Source organism: Cottoperca gobio, chromosome 7 (assembly GCF_900634415.1).
Source record: "Cottoperca gobio chromosome 7, fCotGob3.1, whole genome shotgun sequence".
NCBI lineage: Eukaryota > Metazoa > Chordata > Actinopteri > Perciformes > Bovichtidae > Cottoperca > Cottoperca gobio.
The window spans coordinates 5006582-5020030 of record NC_041361.1 but is presented as its reverse complement, the minus strand read 5'-3'; the positions used below and the strand labels follow the sequence as shown (position 1 = coordinate 5020030).

Sequence of the window (13449 nt, the reverse complement as noted above, 5' to 3'; positions counted from 1 at the left end):
TACTCACATGCAAAATGTAAGCATTTAAGTGCATTTACACTTAAATATATAATTAAATAATAAACGTATGTGAACAAGTAAACTGAACTGAATATACCATTTTATTTATTTTTTAATTTAAATACATTCAATGAAAATAAACACAACTTGAATAAAGCATATAAAAAAAGGTGCAAATATAATTCAAATCTGCTAAATTTATAATTTATGATAGCTGAAGAGTTGAAATCTCTAAATTATTAGAGCGGTTTCCAAAGGGAAACAGTGCCACCTGTGTATGAATATGAAAAGCCCGTTTCTTTCTTTTTACAAAAGGTGGCTATCAAATGGAAACTACACTGATGCAGTTTGGTTTTGAGATGCAGCTGGAGAAAAGCAGCCATGTTTAAGCATCACATGGTCTGAGACTGGAAACCTACTTTCTAAATCATTGTAATGTTAAAGCAGAGCTCCTCTAAAAAGGATGCTTTTTGCATTTAAAATGTTACCACACATTGACCTAACCCATAGCCAGATGGCACAACCAAAGCTTAAATGTTAAATTAAAATGCCCTCATGTCTTAGATAGAGTAGTGAGAGGGTCATTGCTCTACCGTAAGAGGAATGCTCAGTGCCTCGTCCATCTCCCGGTGGATTGTGTCCTGGCCTGAAGAAGGTCTGGATTTTAGAAAGTGTCCTTTCCCATCAGTGATTGCCTTCTGAAACTCCTGTACAGGGGGAATAGCATATTATTGTGGTTAATGACAGATACCAGAGCTTTCCATAAGCGGCAACTGCTGGCCAAACAGCCGACGAGTCATTCTAGTCCAGCCGGCTACTTTATTATATTAATTTAGAGTCGTCTTCAGCGTTTGACAAATATTAGCAAAATAATTGATGACAAAATATATTAAGAATTTGCATTGATTTCCTCATTAGATGGGCTACTGCAGAAAACACTGGTGGCAGCAACTTGAACAACGTGCAGTAAGCTTTGAGAAGTCCACTGAAAACACTGCATTTTCCATATACGCCACACATTTATGGCCTTAATGAATGAATAAATTACCTTTGTTTTATTTTACAGAAGATCTATCTCTGAGACATTTTGCAAACACACACTAAAACAACAATGTTGTCAAAGGTTCGTGTCATATAAGGAAAATGTAGGCTGCTTTAGCCTCACACACTCATTTTACAGCTTAAAATGTCCTGGAACGCTTTTGTATTTTTTGCCATCGACCAATTATGCAAACTAATGTCTGATACCTCAAATCATGTTTTAAAAATAAATAAAATATGGCGTAATGAAACATCCTGCCGTAATTGTAATTGTATAATAAATAATTTAATACAAAACCAATACATAGTCTAGATAAAAAATGGGACTAAAATCATGTTCGCCCTTAAAATAACCTGGGCTATTTTCATTAATGAACAGTGCCTTGTGATGGGGGTGTATGCCCCTCGACCCCCCCAAACTGCCTACTCCATATCCTTGTGAAAGTCCTGCCAGTACTTTCTTATTTTAGATCTGTGCCGATCCTTTTGTTTTTAATTCCATGTGGTGGTGCTGTTGCACAGTCAGCAGAATGTGGTGGATTGCTTTAATTTGCTGCCATGTATTTTTGTAGTATGTTAATTCATCTACAGACTACAACACTATACATGTATAGGATTTTACACTGTAACATTAAGAAGAATTTGATTTGAACTCTCTAAATAATAAAAGTCATATAAAGTCAGCTGCATTACGTATTACTCAGGCAGCAGGATGCTCTCATCTTCCAGCCCCAAGTCTCAAATCATTCCATTTCAGGATGATCCATCCAAACAGATTTACATAAATCAATGTTTCAACATAACTCAAATTTACTTCTTTAAAGGTGTCTCCATATGTTTTGTTGATGTATGTGAGGAAGGCAGTGGTCCACTGCAGAGTGGTGACTTTGTCAGTATCCACCTCACAGAATGGCACCAGCATGTTCAGCTCATCGCAGTACAAACGGATCCTCTTCCTGTGCAGAAGCAAACACAATACAAATAATTACAATCTCTAAAACTTTACTGACCTTCCTGTTATTTAAAACTTTAGATATCTATCTTGGGCTGCATAAATTATTATTTTGTAATCTGCTGACTGATGTTTGGTCTAAATGAAACATCAGAACACTGCACATCACAGTAGCCCAGAGCAGAACCCCTTGCTATACCATGGACTAAACTACAGATGTTTATTATATAGGAATAGTGTACAGGGAGTGGACGAGGAAGTCCTTTTGGACGCAGTCTGTAGTAATGGCTAAGCTATACAAACACACTTACAAATTTACTTAACATTATATTACACCCCAAGATATTATGGTCTGTAACTATAGCCAAGAATGAAAACATCAAATTGTGATTAAAAACTACATTCACATTTCGTAAGACCACATCACACAAATTGTGGAGGGTGCAGAGACACCTTCAGCTTTTGGTAATGGCTGCTCACCTGCGTTCCCTCTCTTTACTGTTGTGTCTCTCCTTGCGCTGAATAAGTGACATATGAGCTCGAGCTCTTTTCTTGGAGCTGCTCCCTGATTCACCAGCGGAGTCTGGCGCAGACAAAGCAGCCTTGATGGGTTGAGAGCTGTGGGTGCTACCATGCTTCCTGAAGGCAGCAGATGTCACCACATCATCTACAAAATACAAATATAAAAATAAATGAAGACAGATAAGAAAACAAACTACAACTTTTGAAATAAGATTAGGTTTAGATTACTGATTATTACTTTCTATGTTCATCAACTGCTGCTCCTCTGTTGAGTTGCAGCCACTTGTAAAGAGAGCTTTTCTAACAACCCTCTCCGGGCAGAAATTAAATGAGAAACTCTTGGGGTTGGGGTGCTTGTTAGGTTCAACCATGTGAGGAATATGGCCCATCACCTGAGGTCAAAACAGGAAGAAGAAAAACATATTGAACAATGAATTCTGCCTGTGGATCCTATAAATCTGTAAGAAAGTGCAGTTTGATATTTTTTATTATCATACTTGTTCACACATGTTGACAGGATTAAATGCACCGCCTACAAATGGGCTGGAAACATCAAAAGGATTTGCTCTGTCAGTTTTCATCCACTTATGCATTTGAGGGTGTACGGCTGCCTCTTGAGCCTCTACAGACTGCTGAAGTATTGTCCAAAAACTGAAACACAACAAAAGAGATTTTGCACATTCCATAAAAATTTGCATTAAGGGGTTATATTTACTAACAAATAGCAATACACTATATAAGTGACACCTACTTGCTGAGGACTGCAGACTGAATATCTTGCTGTCTTGGGGTGTCAGCAGACATGGTGTTAAACCTATTCTCCAAGCAAACTCTAGCAGCAGATCTGGATCGCTTCTGGGAAGATGTGCTGCTGTTGGCGGTCGGGCTGTCTTCACCTCTGACTCTGGCCAGCACAAAACCTGGGACATCTCCATAAGACGCTGGAGTCTTTTCTCCTGGCATCACCTGACAGTGTTCATCAGTTGAAGTCGATAGGTCAATAGCTTGAGAGGTCATGTAGGGGGATAGCACTGTGGATTCAGTAGCGTCTTTAACCATCTCTGTAGGACTGGGGTGAGATCTGGCATCTAGCAAATCTGGAGGGGCAATGTGGGCCTCCACGTGTGTCCTGGATGAGGTGCTGGAGGTGTGTGTATTCAACCTCTGACATCTCCATCAGGCCGAGCTCAGGTCCCAACATTGGACCATGATCATGTGTTAAACATCCACTTTGGCTCAAAATCAACCCAACAGGGTCACAGGTGTGTTCTCTGGATGAAGGTGATACTTGGAGGGTATTACAAGCTGAGGGAATGGATGACATACTTCACTCTGGAGACGGGATGGAGATCAAGAAGAAATATATAAATAAAATATTACTTACATGTACACCAGAACAGGCTATTGATTGTACCTACAGTCCATGTTAAACGACTTCAACTAACTTTGGTGGGCCCTTAAAGTTTACTCGTTTACAGTATTAACGTTATTAAGTTAAGTTAAGTTAGCCTACACAAAGTAACACTGAAAATACTGACATTAAACAACGTATCCACAACTCCAAGCGCTCAGTCGTGGACAAATTGTCTGTGGCTAACAGTTAATTATAAAAGCTAGCTCGTGACTCCACTCGTGAGGAACGTTAAGCTAGTAAACTAACGTTACATTTGAAAAGACGTTAGCATACGCTACCGTTAAAATCTACGTACAACGGTAAATCATTACACACGTTTGCAATATTCCATTAATAAGTCGTCCAGTGTATAAGGGAACAAATAATAATTATTCAGCTCTCTTTATATTCCTTATTTTATGATCTTCAACTTACTTTAAAGCCAACTCCTCGACCGATGGCAGCGGGTAGTAACGACGTCGTTACGCTGTCACAGTTGAAGACTCGGATTATTTATTTATTTAGTATATTTAGTATAGAAAGAAAACAGTGTCACAATATCCGTAACGTTAAAAACAACTTGTTTAAAGCAGTGATAGAAAGTTACTAAGTACATTTACTCATGTTAGAGGTAAACGGTAGGCCTACATTATGCTACTACTCCACTACATGTAATGAAGGAAAATACTGCACTCTCTTACTCCTTATTTTTAATATTAGCCTACATAAAGTAGTTTTGCCCAGCTATGCTGCTTAAACATGAATGCATAAACATTAAATAAGTTAGTAGCCTATAACACGATCCACAGCTGTAAACATGTAGTCTATATAAGGGTTATATCTTTGCAATTATCCCAACAACCTGCACACCTACTGGACTAGAAAAAAAACCCCAGTTAATTTAGTATTTTAAGCAAATATAGCTAATATAATCTGCAAAAAAATGCTCTTCTATTAAATTACTTTGTAGTAAAATAGACTTGATCCCACTGTAGGCCTTCTTGATTTTCATGACAATGAAAAACAATGAAATTGGATAAGCACTCTGTGTGATTCCTACATGTTGTAATGGAATATTTTGTATGTCCATGTTAAATTCTTATTGTTTAATACTTGGTTCAATGAACTTCTGTCTTGCTCAGCATATCTCTGTAACTTTATTTCTTCCCACGATATTCTTCTTGTGTTTATCCCAAATGGGTGAATCTTCCTCCTCTCCCCTCTCTACTCACTGTTTTATGTTGTCTATCTAACACCTGCAACTGTGGGACCTTTCCACACACACCCCTTCTCTACTCCCTGTCTATCAATTGTATTTGTTTGTCTACCTAATATCTGCCACTGTCTGGATCCTCCATCCCTCCTTCTCCTTACAGTCTGTAAAATACATGAACACAGTTTTATCGGGACTCTTCCTCGCCCAGACTGCTTGCGTTGAACCTTCTTTGCAAAGAATAAATACTCCTAAAACAAGCTTATTTCTCAATAATCTTCATTTCAGTATTATAGACTTCACTGGCCATTTGTATAAGGACATGTATAAAGTTTAATTAAAACTTTCCACCACAATGTGTTAAATGCCATCGTATATTATAGGGCACTGCATATTCTTCTTCTATAATTAATCTTGTACAATGTACAATCATTATATCTTAATTTGTAAAGTAACCAGTGACTAGTTATAAGATAAATATAGTGGAGTCAAAAGTGCAATATTTTTCTATGAGATGGAATAGAAGTTTTAAGTAACATAATGTTATAGGTTACCTCAAAATTGTATTTAAGTACAGTAGCCTACTTGTTCAACTTCACCACTGCAATAAACAAAGCTAGATCAATATCAACTCCTTGATGGTTGCTGAAGATTTACTGAATGCTATCGCCCCCCTTTGGTAAAACAGGAGCTTTGCAGGTGGCTGTGGAGGATTATACAATATTGCAACAGGCAGATTCAGACCTCTATTGGCATTGATTATCCCACCAAGGGCATTCACTCTCACTCCTCTCTCTTGCTAACCCTCTATTTCCACCTGCAAGATCCCTTAAGAAACCTGAAAATATGCTATTGTGAAAATAATATGACTCATTCCAAAACAAGACAATGAAGCAATAATGTGAATCAAACCCAGTTAACTTCCTTTCACTCTGGCTGACGCTGTTTTGAATCAGGGCAGGTTAAACCCAACAGACTGGTCAACATTTCTCAAAAGCATTGAGAGTATGGAGTGTCTCCAATAACAATAAATGTGCTTGTTTGAGTGTCTTACAATACTGACCGTTCAGTGATGGACAAAGTACATTCACTCAACTTGTACAAGAGTATAGATATTTAATGCTTCCTTTGTATTTCTACTTAAATTAAATTTAAGGCAAATATTGTACTTTTTACTAGATGTATTACACAGCTGTATTTGCGATAGTTAATTTGCAGATTAACATTTTACATATAACATTTTATCTCTTAAAATATCATGAATTGTGATATATTACCTACCAAACCAAGACCAACCAAATATAGTAGTTAAAATTAGCTCCGCCTTTACCAACCCTCGCACCAAGCCGTTCAAATTGCACTGTTAAACCGGACACAGGACTTTGCCCGATGGTGCCAGAGGAACCACCTCCTGCTCAACGTAGGGAAGACCAGGGAGCTGGTGGTGGACTTCAGGAGGCGCCACCAGTGAACGTCCTGGGTACAGATATTGAGATTGTAAAATCTTACAAGTACCTGAGCGTTCACCTGAACAATAAACTGGACTGGTCAGATAACTCTGCTGCTCTGTTCAAGAAGAGACAGAGCAGGCTTATCTGCTAAGGAGACTGAGGTATTTTGGAGTGCAAGGGGCACTCCTTAAGACCTTCTTTGAGTCTGTGGTGGCATCAGCTATATTTTATGGAGTGGTCTGCTGGGGCAGCAGCATCTCGGCTGCTGACAGGAAGAGACTGAACAGACTGGTTAAGAAGGCCAGCTCTGTCCTGGGGAGCCCGCTGGACACTGTGGAGGTGGTGGGAGACAGGAGAATGACGGACAAGCTGTCCTCTCTATTGGACAACATGTCCCACCCCCTCCAGGACACTTTGTCCGCACTGTGCAGCTCCTTCAGTGACAGGCTGCTTCACCCGCGGTGTCTCACGGAGAGATACCGTAGGTCCTTTCTTCCTGCAGCGGTCAGACTGTACAATCACCACGGCCCCTGGTCGCCCACCACACCAAGAAAAGTCTATGCCGACAGTGTGCAATTGCCAATGCCTTGTGCAATATTCACTCCTACACTTTTTTTTTCTCCAATGACTGTACTTATATTACTGTTACTGTATTTTTATTCTATTTAATTGTTACTTTACTCTCTTTGCTATAACAACGTAAATTTCCCTGTTCTGGGACAAATAAAGGATTTCTGATTCTTTCTGGCAAAATGGATATACTAAAATGATTCTGTAAAGGAGACTTTTTAATTGTACCTCTAAAATATATAAACCAGTTTGATTTATTACCACAAACAGAATAGTGTGGCACTTAATATGAGATTTTTCTTTTTAAATAACAGATGTGGACCATACTCACATAGCAATCAATCAATTCCAAACATTGCCAACAAAATCAGACTAAATACAAATATAAAAAAGGTATGTCATTTTATTGACTTCTTGCATTCCAAAAGTACAATGAAACAAGTCATTTTTTTAATTAGCAGAAGAACATAAAAGCCAAATCAAGGCTGTACTGTACTGACACTATGGCCATGTAAAAATAAAATAAATAAACAAAAAAACTGTGGCTGTTAAAAAACAAAGAAACAAAGACTTTACATGTTTTTGTACAAAAACTTTCTGACTGTTTCCAACTAGACTAAACATCAAGTTGAATTTACAAGTGATTGATTAAATTTAGGAGGCATTTAGTCATAATCAAATAACAAATATAAATGCATTAACTTTGAATACAAGACAAACCAGAACCTAATTTACTCAAATATCTCTGATCATTTCCTTATCAAGCTACAATGTCTGATATTTTACATTGCTTGCTATAAGACCTACAGATCTTATAGGAAAAATACACTAAGCCTTTTTGCAGGTCTAGTTCGACAGCCTTACTGTCGTGAGGGGTCCATGGCTTAGTCTGTGTCTAACTTGCTTTTAGTTTCTACACACTTATCCTGTTTATCACATTCATTCCCAACTTCAAGTTTGACTTCTCTTCCCTCTGTGCTCGCATCTTCAGATGTGCTTATTTTACCAGTAGGACTTTTCTCCTGCTCCTGGCTTTGCCCTTTAACCAACTCCTTTTCTTGAGTCACAGGTCTACCTCTACTCCACTCCCTGTCAGTTCGGTGACCCATTTGTTTTCGTTTCGGGCTAAAGACATCAGGATTGTTGGTCATACAATTTGGGAAGCGTATGAGACCTGTTGGAGTGGGAAGTAAGGCAACTCTCTGTGACTGGGGCTTTACTGCTTGCTGATTTTGTAGATTGTCAAAACCGGGGTATAACTTTCCTCCACTAATTTGAGCTGGACCTAGGGGTCCTTTGTATGGTGCAGAATGTGGATCACTAGGGTGAGGACTATTGAAATGAGGTGATGCTGTCATGTCTGGCCCTCTGCTATAACACCGTGTGCCCCTTATATCTGACCCTTGCATGTCATCCTTCATGGGTGGTTCAGGTCCCCTTGAATTTAAAGCTGGGCCCATCATGTCTGGACCTCTTCTATCAGATTCAGGGTGCTCAGTGTTTGTATCCCACCTCCCAGGCCCATGTCTTATATCTGAACTTCGAGGCCCCCTAGTATCCGTTTTACCAGGCCCTAGTCTTCTCATGTCCGGAGCTCTCCTTTCCCTCCTAAAATCATGCTGAAATCCTTGTCTACCTGTTCCAGGGTTTTCCATGTCTATACATTGCGTTTCAGATCCTAGTTCCCCACAATCTGAAAATCTCCCATCAGTCCCTGGACCTTCAATGTTTAAATTTCTGTTTTCAGGCCCTGGACGTCTTAAATCTGGACCATCAATACCTTCCATTTCAAATCCTGAATTCAATAAGTTTTGAGCTCCTTCCATGTTTGGCCCTCTCAAATTACCACTGAAGTCTGGCTGCCTCCAGTCATTCCCCATATCTGGACCCCCTCTCATATTTGATCCTGGTTCTCTCATGCCTGGACCTCTTCTATCATGGCCTTGTCCTCGATTGCCTGGATCTCTTTCCCTACTGAAAAATGGCCCAGGCCTCCTTCTGTTTGGCCCAGCACACCCTCTACCAGGCTCTCTCAATCCATTTCCAGGTCCTCCCCTACCAGGCCCTGGGCATATCATATCTGGGTGACCTTGGACAGGCCCTGGACCTCTGCAACCAGGACCATTCCAATCATCTCCTGGAACTGGCCTTGGAAATGGCATATTATGTCTTTCCTGTATGGGCCTTGGCCCCCTACTTTCAGGGCATCTCCATTCCCTACAAGGATCTTGCCTAGTAAGTTCTTGAATATGCTCACCTGGACCTTCTTGGATCGGACCCCTGTTGTCATATCTTTTCCAATCATCTCCTGAACATTCTCCTTCATTTCCTACATCCTCCATATTGGGCCCTCTTTCATCTGACCATTGTTCCACTGTGTCTGGCCCTTTCCATCTGTCTCCCCGATTTAGACTGCTCATATCTGGCCCTGGTCCTCTAATATTTCCCCTCATAGGCCTTGAACCTCTCAAGTTTCGACCTCCTCTATTAGGACCTGGGCACTCTATATCTGGGCTCTCTTGGATAGGTTCTGACCCTCCAAGGTCAGCCTCTCCCCAGCCATCTCTTCTTTGTCTTAGGCCTTTATTTGGAACTTTCTGCCTGATGCCAGGGTCTCTAAAGTCTGAATAACCTAATTTTCTCCAATCTGGTCCTGGGCCCTCTAAATCTCGACATCTCCGCTCAGGCCCAGGCTCCTGGAAGCCTGAGTCTCCTGGTTCTTGTCTGCCAGGTTCACAACCTGGCCCTCTAAAATCTGGAACTCCTTTCCTATTCGGCCCTGGACCCTCCATAACAGTTCTTTCAGGCCTCACTCCTCTGAAGTGTGGACCTCTCCTATCCGATATATCTATATCTGGAGGTCTTCTTTGTAGCTCATGGCCGCTGAACTGTGGGCCTCCTGGAAAGCTCCTGCTGATTCCCGTTCCCTCCATCTCTGGAAGTCTTTTTTCTGGTCCAGGCCTTCTGAAATGTGGACCTTCTGGACCTCTTTTGTCAGGCCCTGGGCCCTCTTTGTTTGGATCGGAATGCCCTGGTCTCATGTCTGGACCTCCTGACACTCTCCTGTTGGGCCCTGGACCCTCAATACCGGAATCTGGTTGTTCCAGCCTTGGTCCCCTGATGTCTGGACCTCTCCTCTCATGCCCTGGGCCCTCAATATTTGGCTGTCCACTTTCTGGCCCAGGACCCCTGAAGTGAAGTCCTCCCTGTCCTCTGCTTTGAGGCGCTGGACCTTCTAAACCTGGAGCAGTTCTTACAGGCCTAAGTCCAGGGATGTCAGGGCCAGGACCCCTCACATATCGACCTCTCCTGTTGGTACCCAGTCCATCAGTGTTTTGATCTCCTGGACCTCTCCCGTCAGGCCCTAGTCCATCCATGGCTAGACCTCTCCTTTCAGTCTCTGTACCATGGAAATCTGGACCTCCTGGTCCTCTATTGTCAGGCTCTTGACTGTCCATAATGTGACCTCTCCTTTCATGTCCTGGCCCACTAAAGACTGGACCTACTGGTCCTCTTCTGTCAGGTCCTAGAGCCTCCATAGATGGACCTCTCCTTTCATGTCCTGGTCCTCTGATATCTGGACATCCAGATCCTCTACTGTCAGGCCCAGGACGCTCCATAGATAAACTTCTTCTCTCAGGCCCAGGTCCTCTGAAATCTGGACCTCTAGGTCGTCTCCTGTCAGGCCCAGGACCCTCCATAGACAAGCCTCTGCTTTCAGGACCTGGTCTCCTGAAATCTGGACCTCCAGGTCCTCTCCTGTCAGGCCCAGGACGCTCGATAGATAAACTTCTTCTTTCATGCCTTGGTCCTCTGAAATCTGGACCTCCAGGTCCTCTCCTGTCAGGCCCAGGACCCTCCATAGCTGGATTCCTCCTTTCAGGTCTTGGTCCTCTAAATTCTAGGACCATCATGACCTCTCCTGTCAGGCCCAGGACCCTCCATAGATAAGCCTCTGCTTGGAGGCCCTGGTCCCCTGAAATCTGGAACTCCAGGTCCTCTCCTATCAGGCCCAGGACCGTCCATAGCTGGATTCCTCCTTTCAGGTCCCGGTCCTCTAAAATCTGGACCATCATGACTTCTCCTGTCAGGCCCAGGACCCTCCATTGATAAGCCTCTGCTTTCGGGGCCTTGTCCCTTGAAATCTGGACCTCCAGGTCCTCTCCTGTCAGGCCCAGGACCCGCCATAGCTGAACCTCTCCTTTCAGGTCCTGGCCCTCCAAAATCTGGCTCTCCAGGTCCTCTACGATTAGGGCCAGGACTCTCCATAGATAAGCATCTCCTTTCAGGCCCTAGTCCCTCAATAGACAAGCCCCTGTTTGCAGGTCTTGATCCCCTAAAATCTGGACCTCCAGGTCCTCTCCTTTCAGGCACAGGACCCTCCATAGCTGGACCTCTCATTTCAGGTCTTGGTCCTCTGAAATCCGAACCGGCTGGTCCTCTCCTAACAGGCCCAGGAGCCTCTATTGAAGAGCATCTCCTTTCAGGCCCTGGTCCCCTGAAATCTGGATCCCCAGGCCGCCTCCTGTCAGGCCCAGGTCCCTCCAAAGCTGGACCTCTCCTTTCAAGTCGTGGTCCCACAAATTCTGGACCCCCTGTTGCCATGAAATCCGGACCCCTTGGTCTTCTCCTGTCATGCCTAAGGTCCTCCATGTGTGGACCGCTCATTTCAGACTCTGGTTCTCTAAAGTCTAGGTCTCCAGCACCTCTTCCGTCAGGCTCGTGGCTCTCAATGTATGGACCTCTCATATCAGGCTGATGGACTCTCCATTCTTCTTGTATAAATGGCCCTGATCCTCTCCTATCTGGCCCTTCCCAATCATCTCTTATGTCTGTTCTTGGGTCACTCCAATCTAGACTGGTCTGACCCCTCATATCAGGTCTAACAACACCTGGTCCTGGACCTCTCCAATCTGGATTTGTAATGTTTGGCATGTCATCACCCCTTGTATCTGAGCCACCCATACTATCCATAATTGGACCAGGCCCCATATAGCTTATTTGTGTCATATCTGGCCTTCTTAATTCAAGAATAGCTTCTGATTCTCTCATTTCTGAGGCAATGACACTCTTTTCAGCCCTAATACCGGGACGTGGCTCCTTGAAATGTTCTCTAGACCCAGTACTGTCTTGTCCAAAGGAGGATATGTTAGAACCACCACTTTCATAATTTATGTTTGGCCCTGGTCCTCTAATGGGTACATCTCGCCCTTTTTGTAGGCCCCACCTTTCATCTGTCATTGCTGGGGATAGTCTATCTGCTATTAGATGTCTACCCTCTGAACCTGTAGTTGAATCTGAATCTAAACTCCTTTCTCGACCACCATATGCCTGAAAACCCCTTTCCGCTAAAACCAGACTGCCATCATGCCTTGATTGCCTTTGAATTCTTTCTGAGCCTCTGAAAGAATGACCTGATGGATCTCTTACACCTCCACCCCTTATAGCAGGTCTCATACCCCCAGTATGTGGACTTTCACCTCTATCCTTTTGACCTCTTCCTATATCTGGAGCCATACCTTCTATCTGTGGACCCCCGAAAGATTGATTTCTCCCCATTTCCATTACACCTGGCCTGCCATCTTGGTTTCCTTGGCTTGGATGATACATAGCTGATAAAGGCCCCCTTGTGTCTCTTATCTCAGGCCCAGGCCTTCTCTCATTCTGTAGGTCTGGCCCTCCCATTTGTGAATTTGTAACAGCCGGTACAAGCATTTGACCACTCATTTCTATTTCACTGTTTCTCATATCAGGTCCTGGATATTTTACTTCTGGGTTCAGGCCTTGCATACTAAATAGATCTTGTATGTGTGATCCAGGACCCCAAATGTTGGGACTTATGCCTTGCATGCCTGGACCTCTCATATTAGGCGCTGGGAATCCAGTTCCTGTTACTCTAAGATCTATCTGTGGTGCCATATGTCTGAGTTCTTTCATATCTGTTCTTGCCTCCCTAATACCTGAAGCACTCATACCAGGTCCTGGATGCTTTGTCACAGGGTCTAGTTCAGGTCCTGAGCCCTGAATATCTGAGCCTGTAGCTCGATTTGTATAGCCCCCCCCCTTGACCCAGTATTTCTGAATGCTTTAAGCCTGGATTTCCCCATTCTATCTGTTTATCTGCCTCAATCATACCCTTATCTTTGACATCTGGGCCCTGTAGATTTAGGATTCTAAAATCCATATTACTAACATTTGATATTGGAACGCCAACAGTTGGCCACAGTATATTGGACATTGTTGCTTGACCACCAATAGGCAGACAATTATTTTCAACTTTAACGTGTGGCATTGAGACACTGGTATG

General features: G+C 42.8%; 2 protein-coding genes across 2 annotated transcripts; both read right to left on the bottom strand.

The window, feature by feature from the left end:
* Positions 1 to 581: 581 nt before the first annotated feature.
* On the bottom strand, positions 582 to 3839 carry LOC115010715 (transcription factor-like 5 protein). The gene is given in 7 exon segments (XM_029435454.1): positions 582 to 707; positions 1856 to 1997; positions 2474 to 2660; positions 2754 to 2907; positions 3013 to 3166; positions 3267 to 3643; positions 3645 to 3839. Coding segments are annotated over 7 exon segments (1335 nt in total).
* A 7071-nt stretch (positions 3840 to 10910) lies between these two features.
* LOC115010706 (collagen alpha-1(I) chain-like) lies at positions 10911 to 13130 on the bottom strand. The gene has a single exon (XM_029435439.1). The coding sequence runs from the start codon at positions 13113 to 13115 to the stop codon at positions 11037 to 11039; it is 2079 nt and encodes a 692-aa protein (XP_029291299.1). The 5' UTR covers positions 13116 to 13130; the 3' UTR covers positions 10911 to 11036.
* Positions 13131 to 13449: the final 319 nt, after the last annotated feature.